The 11,620-nt window shown below is 43.9% G+C and overlaps 1 protein-coding gene across 1 annotated transcript; it reads right to left on the bottom strand.

The window, feature by feature from the left end:
- Positions 1 to 9,934: 9,934 nt before the first annotated feature.
- Positions 9,935 to 11,158, bottom strand: LOC119340597 (2-hydroxy-palmitic acid dioxygenase MPO1-like). Its single transcript, XM_037612525.1, has 3 exons — positions 10,571 to 11,158; positions 10,400 to 10,468; positions 9,935 to 10,259 (listed from the first exon to the last, which is right to left on the bottom strand). The coding sequence occupies exons 1-3, from the start codon at positions 11,114 to 11,116 to the stop codon at positions 10,143 to 10,145; spliced, it is 732 nt and encodes a 243-aa protein (XP_037468422.1). The 5' UTR covers positions 11,117 to 11,158; the 3' UTR covers positions 9,935 to 10,142.
- Positions 11,159 to 11,620: the final 462 nt, after the last annotated feature.

Here is an 11,620-nt window from a genome sequence, read left to right as displayed (position 1 = left end):
ACCTTGAGAAGAGGTGTCTAGAGGGGGGGATTAGACACTAAGTACCAAAGTTGCAGTTTTTAACCTTTTAAAGTTCAAGTGGAGTTTAGGCACAAGTTTAACATTCACAACACATATCAAGCAAGCATGCAAAGAGTGTATGAGCAGCGGAAAGTAAAGCATGCAACTTGCAAGAATGTAAAGGGAAGGGTTTGGAGGATTCAGACGCAATTGGAGACACGGATGTTTTTGGCGTGGTTCCGATAGATGGTGCTATCGTACATCCACGTTGATGGAGACTTCAACCCACGAAGGGTAACGGTTGCGCGAGTCCACAGAGGGCTCCACCCACGAAGGGTCCACGAAGAAGCAACCTTGTCTATCCCACCATGGTCGTCGCCCACGAAGGACTTGCCTCACTAGCGGTAGATCTTCACGAAGTAGGCGATCTCCTTGCCCTTACAAACTCCTTGGTTCAACTCCACAATCTTGTCAGAGGTTCCCAAGTGACACCTAGCCAATCTAGGAGACACCAATCTCCAAGAAGTAACAGATGGTGCGTTGATGATGAACTCCTTGCTCTTGTGCTTCAAATGATAGTCTCCCCAACACTCAACTCTCTCTCATAGGATTTGGATCTGGTGGAAAGAGGGTTTGAGTGGAAAGCAACTTGGGAAGGCTAGAGATCAAGATTCATATGGTAAGAATGGAATATCTTGGCCTCAACACATGAGTAGGTAGTTCTCTCTCAAAAATAGGATGCTGGAAGTGTAGGTTCAGTCTGATGGCTCTCTCCACGAATGAAGAAGAGGTGGAGGGGTATATATAGCCTCCACACAAAATCTAACCGTTACACACAACTTGCCAAACTCGGTGGGACCGAATTGTAAAACTCGGTCAGACCGATTCAGCAAATTTAGTGACCGTTAGGATTTTCGGTGGGACCGAAATGCAACTCGGTAAGACCGATTCGGTTAGGTTAGGGCATAACGTAATCTCGGTAAGACCGATTACGCAAACTCGGTGAGACCGATTTTGGTAATAAGCTTTCCAGAGAGTTGGTCAGGCAAACTCGGTTGGACCGATTATCAAACTCGGTGGGACCGATTTTGGTAATGAGTCAACCAGAAAGTTTGCATTGTAATCTCGGTAGTACCGATTGCTCAAACTCGGTGAGACCGATTTTGATAATGGACATACACACAGAGATTACAATCCCATCTCGGTGAGACCGAGATCCCTATCGGTGAGACCGGTCTGCCTAGGGTTTGTGGCAGTGGCTAAGACATCAAAACTCGGTGGCGCCGGATAGGAAGAATCAGTGGGGCCAAGTTTGACTTTAGGTTTAGGACATATGTGTGGAAGTGGGAAAGTACTTGAGGGTATTTGGAGCATATCACTAAGCACTTGAAGCAAGAGGCTCATTAAGCAACACCTCATCCCTCCTTGATAGTATTGGCTTTTCCTATAGACTCAATGTGATCTTGGATCACTAAAATGTAAAATGAAGAGTCTTGAGCTTGAAGCTTGAGCCAATCCTTTGTCTTTAGCATCTTGAAGGAGTTCCCACATCCTTTAGTCCATGCCACTCCATTGTTGAACTTATGTGAAACATACTAGATAAAAGTGTTAGTCCAACAAGAGATATGTTGACATTAATTACTAAAACCACCTAGGGAGCACTTGTGCTTTCAATCTCCCCCTTTTTGGTAATTGATGACAACATACATCAAAGCTTTAGATAAAGATATAAAGAGTAGCAAGTAAAGCTTTGAAAAGACATGTAACAAGCATAGGCTCCCCCTACATGTATGCAATCATGTAAATATGAAATATAGAAGCATGTGATAGCATAACCATGATAGAGCAGGCAATGTGTTACATGTATCTTGGCCATATGCATCAGAGCAAAAAATATTAAAGAAAATACCTTCATGCCCAAGAGTCCTTCTTGCAAACAGTATGTACATCAGCAAGAATTCCTCATACACATGATTGTGATGCATATACTTACCTTGTAGTCTTGAGTTGGCTTAGGCTGGAATGAACCTGCGTAAACAAGGTTAGATAACACAGATACATCTACTAGCCAGAGCAAACAAAAGAAACCACAAGAATACCAAGACTGAGATGACATGTAGAGAGTGAGTGCAAGTACCACATTGGATTAGACATGTCCCCGAGAGTAAAGATATGCAATGAATTTAGATGATTTCTTTCCCTTTAGATGTCTTGCTCCCCCTGAATCTAGCATAGGATACTGGGAGAAGATAGGGAACAGAAAAACAGAGCTGAAAGATATAAATGAACAGAGCTAATGCAAACTAATGCAAATAAGCACATATGAACATGTCTTTCCCCTCAAGAAGACATGTGGCATCTCTCCTCTTGAACACCAAGCATCTGGGATCCTTGAGAAATACATTCTACTAGTATTCTCTCCCCCTGGAGATCTCTCTCTCTCTCTCTCTCTCTCCCTGAAGGATCTCTCTCCCTCTGAGAAGGTGATACTCTCTCTCTGATGTGATCTCTCTCTCTCTCTCTCTCTAAATGATAAGCTTTGATGTGATCTCTCTCTCCCCCTTTGACATCAATTTCCAAGAAGGGCTTGATAAAGATGTAATCTCGCTCTCCCCCTCTGGAATTTGTCGTGAATGGGTTTGATCCTTGAGTCACAACATAAAGTAATGATAAAAATGTGATGCTTGTAGAGGACAAGATTCATTGAGTGGAGCTGGATCAGAAGAAACACAGAATAAGTGGCAAACTGTTTTTCCTGTTGTGAAACCGGTGGCACCGAGTGGTATGCTTCGGTGGTACCAATAGGATTCGGTTGGACCAAAAATAACAAATCAGTGTAACTGAGTTCATTTCAGAGAAAACACTTGTCACCTCAGCTCACTAGACTAATAAGATCTCACAAAGATTTGCAAGGAATTTATTGAATGATATGCAAGGAATTGGGTGCAGAAAATGCAGAGCAAACAGAAAGGAATCTAGATGAAGTTTTTTTTTTGAAAGGGGAAACACATATGCATGAGACAAATGCAAAAACACAGAAGAGAACACAAGAGAACTTCATCTAGAGATGGTCGGCGACAAAGTCACCTATGTTAGAGTATATTGACTTAGGAGTCAAGTGAGATCACTTGATCATGGGTCATACTCATCGTTTAAGCTCAAAATGGGGTTGCCATTTTTCATTTAAGCATCTTGATGTATTCTCATCTTGTCGAGTTGCTTTAACTCATGACTTGGAGTAAAGCTTCTCTAAGATGGAATAACATACCTTGGTTGGTGGTGTAGAACATGTAGTTGAACTTGTGTGGGTTGCTCAAGGTTGATGTAGCTCATCAAGAATTTGGAGCACCACTTGGAATTTGAGTCCATCTACCTACATGGGTTAGTTCTTGCAAGGAAGGGCACTTGTGTATCCAAAAAATGACAATCATGAAGCTCAACATAGAGATTTTGTCAAAGGATATGTTTGAATGGTTCCATGCTTCCTTGTCTTCAACCACCATAATATAGAGACTTGGTGATGTAGAGATTGCTCAAGATATGAGTAGATTACAACCTCATGGAATTAGATTCAACCAAGTACCTACATGGGTTAGATAACATGCAAGATACAAATATATCCAATACATAAGATTTTCATCATAAGAGAAATATCAAGGATTAGTCATAAGCTCATGTCTTGCATGTATCCAATGGAGTTTCTACTCCAAGTTTGAAGCATCAATGATGTTCAATTCTCCTCTTAACCTGCAAAACACTTTCTCATCAAGAGGTTTAGTGAATATATCCGCTAATTGCTTTTTGGTGCGAACATGCTTAAGATCAATGTCACCCTTAGCAACATGATCTTGAATGAAATGATGACGAACTTCAATATGCTTAGTTCGAGAATGTTGCACAGGATTATGACCAATTTTGATTGCACTTTCATTGTCACAAAGCAATGGAACATGTTTCACATATATCCCATAATCTTTAAGAGTTTGGGTCATCCAAAGTAAATGAGCACAACATGAACCAGCGGCGATGTATTCCGCTTCGGTAGTGGATAAGGATACCGAGTTTTGTTTCTTGGAGGACCAAGACAAAAGAGATCTACCAAGAAATTGACAAGTACCCGAAGTGGACTTTCTATCAACCTTGTCTCCGGCATAGTCCGAGTCGGAGTAGCCAACAAGATCGAAAGAGGCCCTCTTAGGATACCAAATGCCAAAGTTTGGTGTATGGATTAAGTATCTCACTATCCTTTTCACGGCCTTAAGATGACATTCTTTAGGAGCAGCTTGATATCGTGCACACATGCACACACTTAGCATAATATCGGGACGTGAAGCACATAGATATAACAATGAACCAATCATTGAGCGATAAACCTTTTGATCAACCGGTTCACCATCTTTGGTCAAGTCAAGATGTCCACTAGTAGGCATGGGTGTAGTCATACCTTTGCATTCTTACATATTGAACTTCTTGAATAAGTCCTTGGTGTACTTCGTTTGAGAGACAAAAGTACCTTCCTTAGTTTGCTTGATTTGCAACCCAAGAAAGAATTTGAGTTCACTCATCATGGACATCTCAAACTTCTCCGACATTAGCTTCCCAAACTTTTCACTAAAATGAGGGTTAGTTGAACCAAATATAATATCATCAACATAAATTTGGCACACAAATAGTTCTCCATTAACCCTTTTAGTAAAAAGAGCAGAATCAATTTTCCCAAGTTCAAAGCCTTTTTCTATAAGGAACTTGGTCAAGCATTTATACCATGCTCTAGGAGCTTGTTTAAGACCATAAAGAGCTTTGTGAAGTTTGTAAACATGATTGGGTTTCTTAGGATTGACAAAATCGGGAGGTTGTTTAACATAAACTTACTCCTCTATTTCACCATTTAGAAAAGCACTTTTAATGTCCATTTGGTACAAGGTGATATCATGGTGATTAGCATAGGCAAGTAAGATGCGAATGGACTCAAGTCTAGCAACGGGGGCGTAAGTCTCACCATAGTCCATACCTTCGACTTGTGTGTAGCCTTGGGCGACGAGACGTGCTTTGTTGCGAACTACTTGTCCATCTTCATCTTGCTTGTTGCGAAACACCCATTTGGTACCGATGATGTTGTGGTTGTTGTCGGGCTTCTCAACCAATGTCCAAACTTGGTTCCTCTCAAAGTTGTGTAGCTCTTCATGCATAGCATTTATCCAATCCGGATCTTCCAATGCTTCTTCGACCTTCATAGGTTCAATGCTAGAGATGAAAGAATAGTTTTCACAAAAGTTAGCTAAACGAGTTTTAGAGCGAGTGATTCTCCCGGTTTGAATATCATTGTAGATTTGCTCGACGGAATGATCTTTAGCAATTCTTGCTCGAACTCGTGAAAGCTTTTGCTTGGGTCTTCGTTGAACATCTTCTTCATCTTGTTCTTCCTCTTGGCCTTCTTCATTGTTGGCCTTGGCGTTCTCTTGTCGTGGTGGAGAAGGAGGTTGTTGACGTTCATCTTGATGCTCTTCCTCGTTTTCTTCATCTTGGTGTGTCCCACTTGTGGATGCTTCCGTATCAACTCTTGGTTCACCTTGTCGTGAGGTAGAAGCTTCCACTTGGACGGACGAGGTACTCTCCTTCACCTCCGTTGGACAGACCTTGCCAATAGACAAGTCTTGGATTGCTTCCGAAAAATCTTTGTCTCCTACATCAATTGGCAATTGCTCTACTTGCGAGCCGTTAGATTCATCAAACTTCACATCTACCGTCTCTTCAACCTTTCGGGTGAAATTATTGTAGACACGGTAGGTGTGAGAGTTTGAGTCATAACCTAGTAGGAAACCTTCATGAGACTTAGCAGCAAATTTAGAACGACGATGCTTATCAAGAATGTAGCACTTTGAGGCGAATACTCAAAAGTATCCAACTTGGGGTTTGTTACCGGTGAGGAGCTCGTATGCCGTCTTGCCGAGTAGCTTGTGAAGATACAAGCGATTTGTTGCATGACAAGCTGTCTCAACCGCTTCTACCCAAAAGTGCTTCGGCGTCTTGTACTCATCAAGCATCGTTCTCGCCATTTCAATGAGCGTCCGGTTTTTCCTCTCAATAACTCCATTTTGTCGAGGTGTGTACGTAGCCGAGAACTCGTGTGAAATCCCTTCTTTGTCAAGAAAGGTGTCCACATTTGCGTTCTTGAACTCCGTTCCGTTGTCGCTGCGAACCTTCTTGATCTTCACTTCAAATTGATTTTGGGCCTTCCTAGCGAAGTTTTTGAAGATCTTTTGGACCTGTGATTTATCATCGAGAAAGAACACCCACGTAAATCTTGAAAAATCATCAACTATAACTAGACCAAAAGAATTTCCACCGAGACTCTTGTAAGAGTTGGGACCAAAGAGATCCATGTGAAGTAGCTCGAGTGGCCTCTTTGTGGTCATGATGTTCTTCACGGGATGCCTTCCTCCAACCTGTTTACCTGCTTGACAAGCACTGCAAAGTCTATCCTTATCAAATATGACATCATTAACTCCAAGGATATGATTTTCCTTAATAAGCTTGTCAAGGTTCCGCATACCAACGTGACCTAATCGTCTATGCCATAACCAGCCTTTTGAGGATTTAGCAATGAAGCAAGTTTTAGGTTGAGCCTTTTTAGTGAAATCAACAATGTATAGATCACCTCTACGCACACCGGTAAAGACCATTTTATGATTGTCTCGACGAAACACTTGGCAATCTACTTCAGTAAATAGGACATTGAAACCGAAATCAACAAGTCTAGATACTGAAAGTAAGTTGTACCCAAGAGATTCAACGAGCATGACATTTTGTATGGAGCTATCATGTGATATGGCCACCTTACTGAGGCCAACCACCTTACCCTTTGAGTTGTCACCGAAAGTGACATACTTTCGAGGACTATCATTATCAGCAAGCTCATGAAACATGTCTTTATCTCTGGTCATGTGATCGGTACATCCACTATCAAGAATCCATTCCTTTCCTCCTGACATATATCCCCGAAGATTTGCCATAAGACCAAAATGTCTCATTGCATCATCAAGATCGAAGTCACTATCATCATCCTCATCATAATATCCATGTTCAACATCGTCATGTGGTGGATCAAATCCTAGAGAGGGTGATTCGTTAGAGTGAGTTTGACAATGATCTTGTCTATGAATTTTTATAGCTTCGGAAATAATATCACTAATAATACCAACATTTCCTTTGGCACGCATAAGGTTTGTAAGTTCAAATAGACGATCACCAAACGTAGGATCACTAGTATTCATCTTACTCAAAGCAATAGACTTATGGAGAATTTCATCTAGATTTTTCAAGGAATAATCTGGAAATCGTTCCTCAAAAAATTTCCATATAGTAGGCACACTTAAAAGTAGGCAAACATCCAATCAAGTTTCTAGGCAATCCTCTAATGATAAGTTCGGCAGTTCTGAGATTCCTAACCATGTCAATTGACTCATCATGGGTTAGATGCATAGGGTCAACATAAGGTGCACAAGGGCTAGCAATGTACTTTTTCAAATGATATTGATTGAAAATTACAAGCATCTCATTTTTCCACTCATGAAAATACTCTCCATCAAGAATAGGCACTCTATGTCTAAGACTCCCCAAAGTAGACTCATCCATCTTCCTCTAATGGTGATTAAACCAAGGCAATGGAGATCAATGCTCTGATACCACTTGTAGGACCTTGAGAAGAGGTGTCTAGAGGGAGGATTAGACACTAAGTACCAAAGTTGCAGTTTTTAACCTTTTAAAGTTCAAGTGGAGTTTAGGCACAAGTTTAACATTCACAACACATATCAAGCAAGCATGCAAAGAGTGTATGAGCAGCGGAAAGTAAAGCATGCAACTTGCAAGAATGTAAAGGAAAGGGTTTGGAGGATTCAAACGCAATTGGAGACACGGATGTTTTTGACGTGATTCCGATAGGTGGTGCTATCGTACATCTACATTGATGGAGACTTCAACCCACGAAGGGTAACGGTTGCGCGAGTCCACGGAGGGCTCCACCCACGAAGGGTCCACGAAGAAGCAACCTTGTCTATCCCACCATGGTCGTCGCCCACGAAGGACTTGCCTCACTAGCGGTAGATCTTCACAAAGTAGGCGATCTCCTTGCCCTTACAAACTCCTTGGTTCAACTCCACAATCTTGTCGGAGGCTCCCAAGTGACACCTAGCCAATCTAGGAGACACCACTCTCCAAGAAGTAACAAATGGTGCGTTGATGATGAACTCCTTGCTCTTGTGCTTCAAATGATAGTCTCCCCAACACTCAACTCTCTCTCATAGGATTTGGATCTGGTGGAAAGAGGGTTTGAGTGGAAAGCAACTTGGGAAGGCTAGAGATCAAGATTCATATGGTAGGAATGGAATATCTTGGCCTCAACACATGAGTAGGTAGTTCTCTCTCAGAAATAGGATGCTGGAAGTGTAGGTTCAGTCTGATGGCTCTCTCCACGAATGAAGAGGAGGTGGAGGGGTACATATAGCCTCCACACAAAATCTAACCGTTACACACAACTTGCCAAACTCGGTCGGACCGAATTGTAAAACTCGGTTAGACCGATTCAGCAAATTTAGTGACCGTTAGGATTTTCGGTGGGACCGAAATGCAACTCGGTAAGACCGAATCGGTTAGGGTTAGGACATAACGTAATCTCGGTAAGACCGATTACGCAAACTCGGTGAGACCGATTTTGGTAATAAGCTTTCCAGAGAGTTGGTCAGGCAAACTCGGTTGGACCGATTATCAAACTCGGTGGGACCGATTTTGGTAATGAGTCAACCAGAAAGTTTGCATTGTAATCTCGATAGTAAAGATTGCTCAAACTCGGTGAGACCGATTTTGATAATGGACATACACAGAAAGATTACAATCCCATCTCGGTGAGACCGAGATCCCTATCGGTGAGACCGATTTGCCTAGGGTTTGTGGCAGTGGCTAAGACATCAAAACTCGATGGCGCCGGATAGGAAGAATCAGTGGGGCCGAGTTTGACTTTAGGTTTAGGACATATGTGTGAAAGTGGGAAAGTAGTTGAGGGTATTTGGAGCATATCACTAAGCACTTGAAGCAAGAGGCTCATTAAGCAACACCTCATCCCTCCTTGATAGTATTGGCTTTTCCTATAGACTCAATGTGATCTTGGATCACTAAAATGTAAAATGAAGAGTCTTGAGCTTGAAGCTTGAAGCTTGAGCCAATCCTTTGTCCTTAGCATCTTGAAGAAGTTCCCACATCCTTTAGTCCATGCCACTCCATTGTTGAACTTATGTGAAACATACTAGATAAAAGTGTTAGTCTAACAAGAGATATATTGACATTAATTACCAAAACCACCTAGGGAACACTTGTGCTTTTAGTTCTTCAGTTTGCTTCAGGTTCTGTTAGCGTCAGGGTCTACTTTGGCCATAAGTCGGGCTGGGCCAGGCTTCAGGACAGGTCTAATAAAGCCCGTGGCAGAAAACCTAGGCCCGGGCCTGGCCCAGGCTAGCTATCCGGCCTAGATTTCAGGCCCAGGCCCATCCCATCAGAGGAAAAGCCCATCGGGCCTCAGGCCAGGCCTATTTCCTAAAACGCAAATATGCCAAGCCCAAGCTCGGCCCTGCCTTTGGGCTCAAAATTTAGGCCCAGGTCCGGCCATAGACAAAAACGGTTGGATCGGGCGGGCCGGGCCGGGTTTCCCATGGCCAGCTATAGTCAGGGGCAATATCTTCGGTCCGAGGCCGGCTGGCCCATTCGTGCATCTGCTGGTTTGGCAAGACATCACGGCAGATCCGATACAGCTATGCTTGCCCATGGGGTGTTAGATGAAATGTCTAGCAAAGCATTCAGAGAAGGATGTTTCCAGCCGGATACAGTTGCAGCTATGCTTGCCCGTGAGGCGTTTGATGAAATGTCTAGCAGAGTATTCAGCGAGTGAAAATTTGAGCTGCAAACCTGCAGCCAGGACGCATCTTCTTCCCGGCGACTGGGAGAAGAAGCTTCAATAAGGCAATATCATCGTGTACAGAAAGTTCGGCTGTTCATTTTATTCTACAAATATCTAAGACAGCATGCATAAACATCACAAATGGTAGGCACACACACTTTGCTACTTATATATGAATCAACCTGAGCATTTCCAATTAGTTGATCTTCCTCTGCTCGAGCTCTCTGCTCTCCCTGAGATCGGCCTCCATCTTCTTATCCACGTTCTTGCTGAATCCAGGGTATGGCTCGTAGCCAAACAGCTTGTTGAGTATCTGTGCACAACTTAAAACTGTTGTTAAGAATTCCATGTCCATTCAATCTCTAGTAGATTGATTATGTCATCTTTGCTACATTCATATGCGCACATGATTTGTGTTTATCTTGAAGATTCAGAGGATGAATTGACGTTTACCTGCAGTAGGATGAGGAATGGCTCCATCAGGAACACCGCCGGAAGTTCACTCACCGTTGGGCCTTTCTTCTGCAAGAAGAAGCAGATTCAGCAAGCAAAAATCAGCAATTGATGTCAGGTCGCCTGTGACCAGGAACGTGGCGGAGGTTCAGGGAACAAATCAGACGTTACCTCGAAGAGTCCATGGCCGAGGAACTGCCAGGTCCAGCAGAAGAGCTCCGTGGCCAGCACGACCTTCCACGCGAGCGCGAAGCCGAGCCGGGCGGCGAGGGCGCGGCTGGCGGCCCAGGCGCCGAGGAGGAGGAGCGCGGCGAGGGCCCCGGCGCGGCGGTCGACGGCGAGGTAGGCGGCGGCGTAGGCGAGGGAGAGGGCGAGGGCCGGGTCGAGCGGGGAGGGCAGGGGCAGGAAGTAGAGGATGAGCAGGTTGCCGAAGAGGATGGGGCCCGCGAGCAGCGCGTGCGCGGCGGCGTTGACCGGGTGCCGGTGCTGCGAACGGAAGAAGGCGAACTGAGCCTCCAGGTCCAGCACGCCGCGCGGCCTCCTCTTGGCCTCCTCCATGGACGACGAGACGACCTGCAGCTCAGAGTAAATCGAGGATCTTCCGAGGACACCAACAAACAGCAGTGAGGCGGAGAACCTTTCCTGATAAAAAGTGAGCGGTTGGCTGCCTATAGATGCTCGACTTCTTTTTAGAGGACTGATGAAGCGTGCGCGCATATACGATCCTAATTTATTGACTGTATATGCCGAACTGCACCGGGTTCATCTGAATCTCGATCTTGTGAACCCTCGTCCAGATGCATCGCTATCGGTTTAATTAGTTACGCTGACCACGGAAAAGATTTGCTCTTGACACTACATTAGCATTCATGGCTGCATCAGTATGTTGGCAGGGGTGATTAATGCTGACGTGTCCAGGCCTCCCACCCCCCAGATTCATTTGTGCGGTCATTCTTCTGCCGTATACCCCTCACTTACAAAAAATATATATATCAAGATAAAGACTTCACCACTATTATGGGGTTCATATAGCACCTCCATCGCTATTTTCTAAAAAGTGACACCTAAAAAAAATACAACCTTTCGATTTAGAGGAAAGGGGAGGCACTTTGCAATGCCCTCTATATATTCCTAATTTTAGGTGCAAGGGAAATTTCCTCTCCCCCGAGCCCTCGTGTTATCATATACTTCATGTCTCTTTTGCTCGCCCTTCCCTCCGCC

Source organism: Triticum dicoccoides, chromosome 7B, assembly GCF_002162155.2.
Source record: "Triticum dicoccoides isolate Atlit2015 ecotype Zavitan chromosome 7B, WEW_v2.0, whole genome shotgun sequence".
NCBI lineage: Eukaryota > Viridiplantae > Streptophyta > Magnoliopsida > Poales > Poaceae > Triticum > Triticum dicoccoides.
The sequence above is the reverse complement of the archived record's forward strand: the minus strand, read 5'-3'. Positions and strand labels throughout refer to the sequence as shown.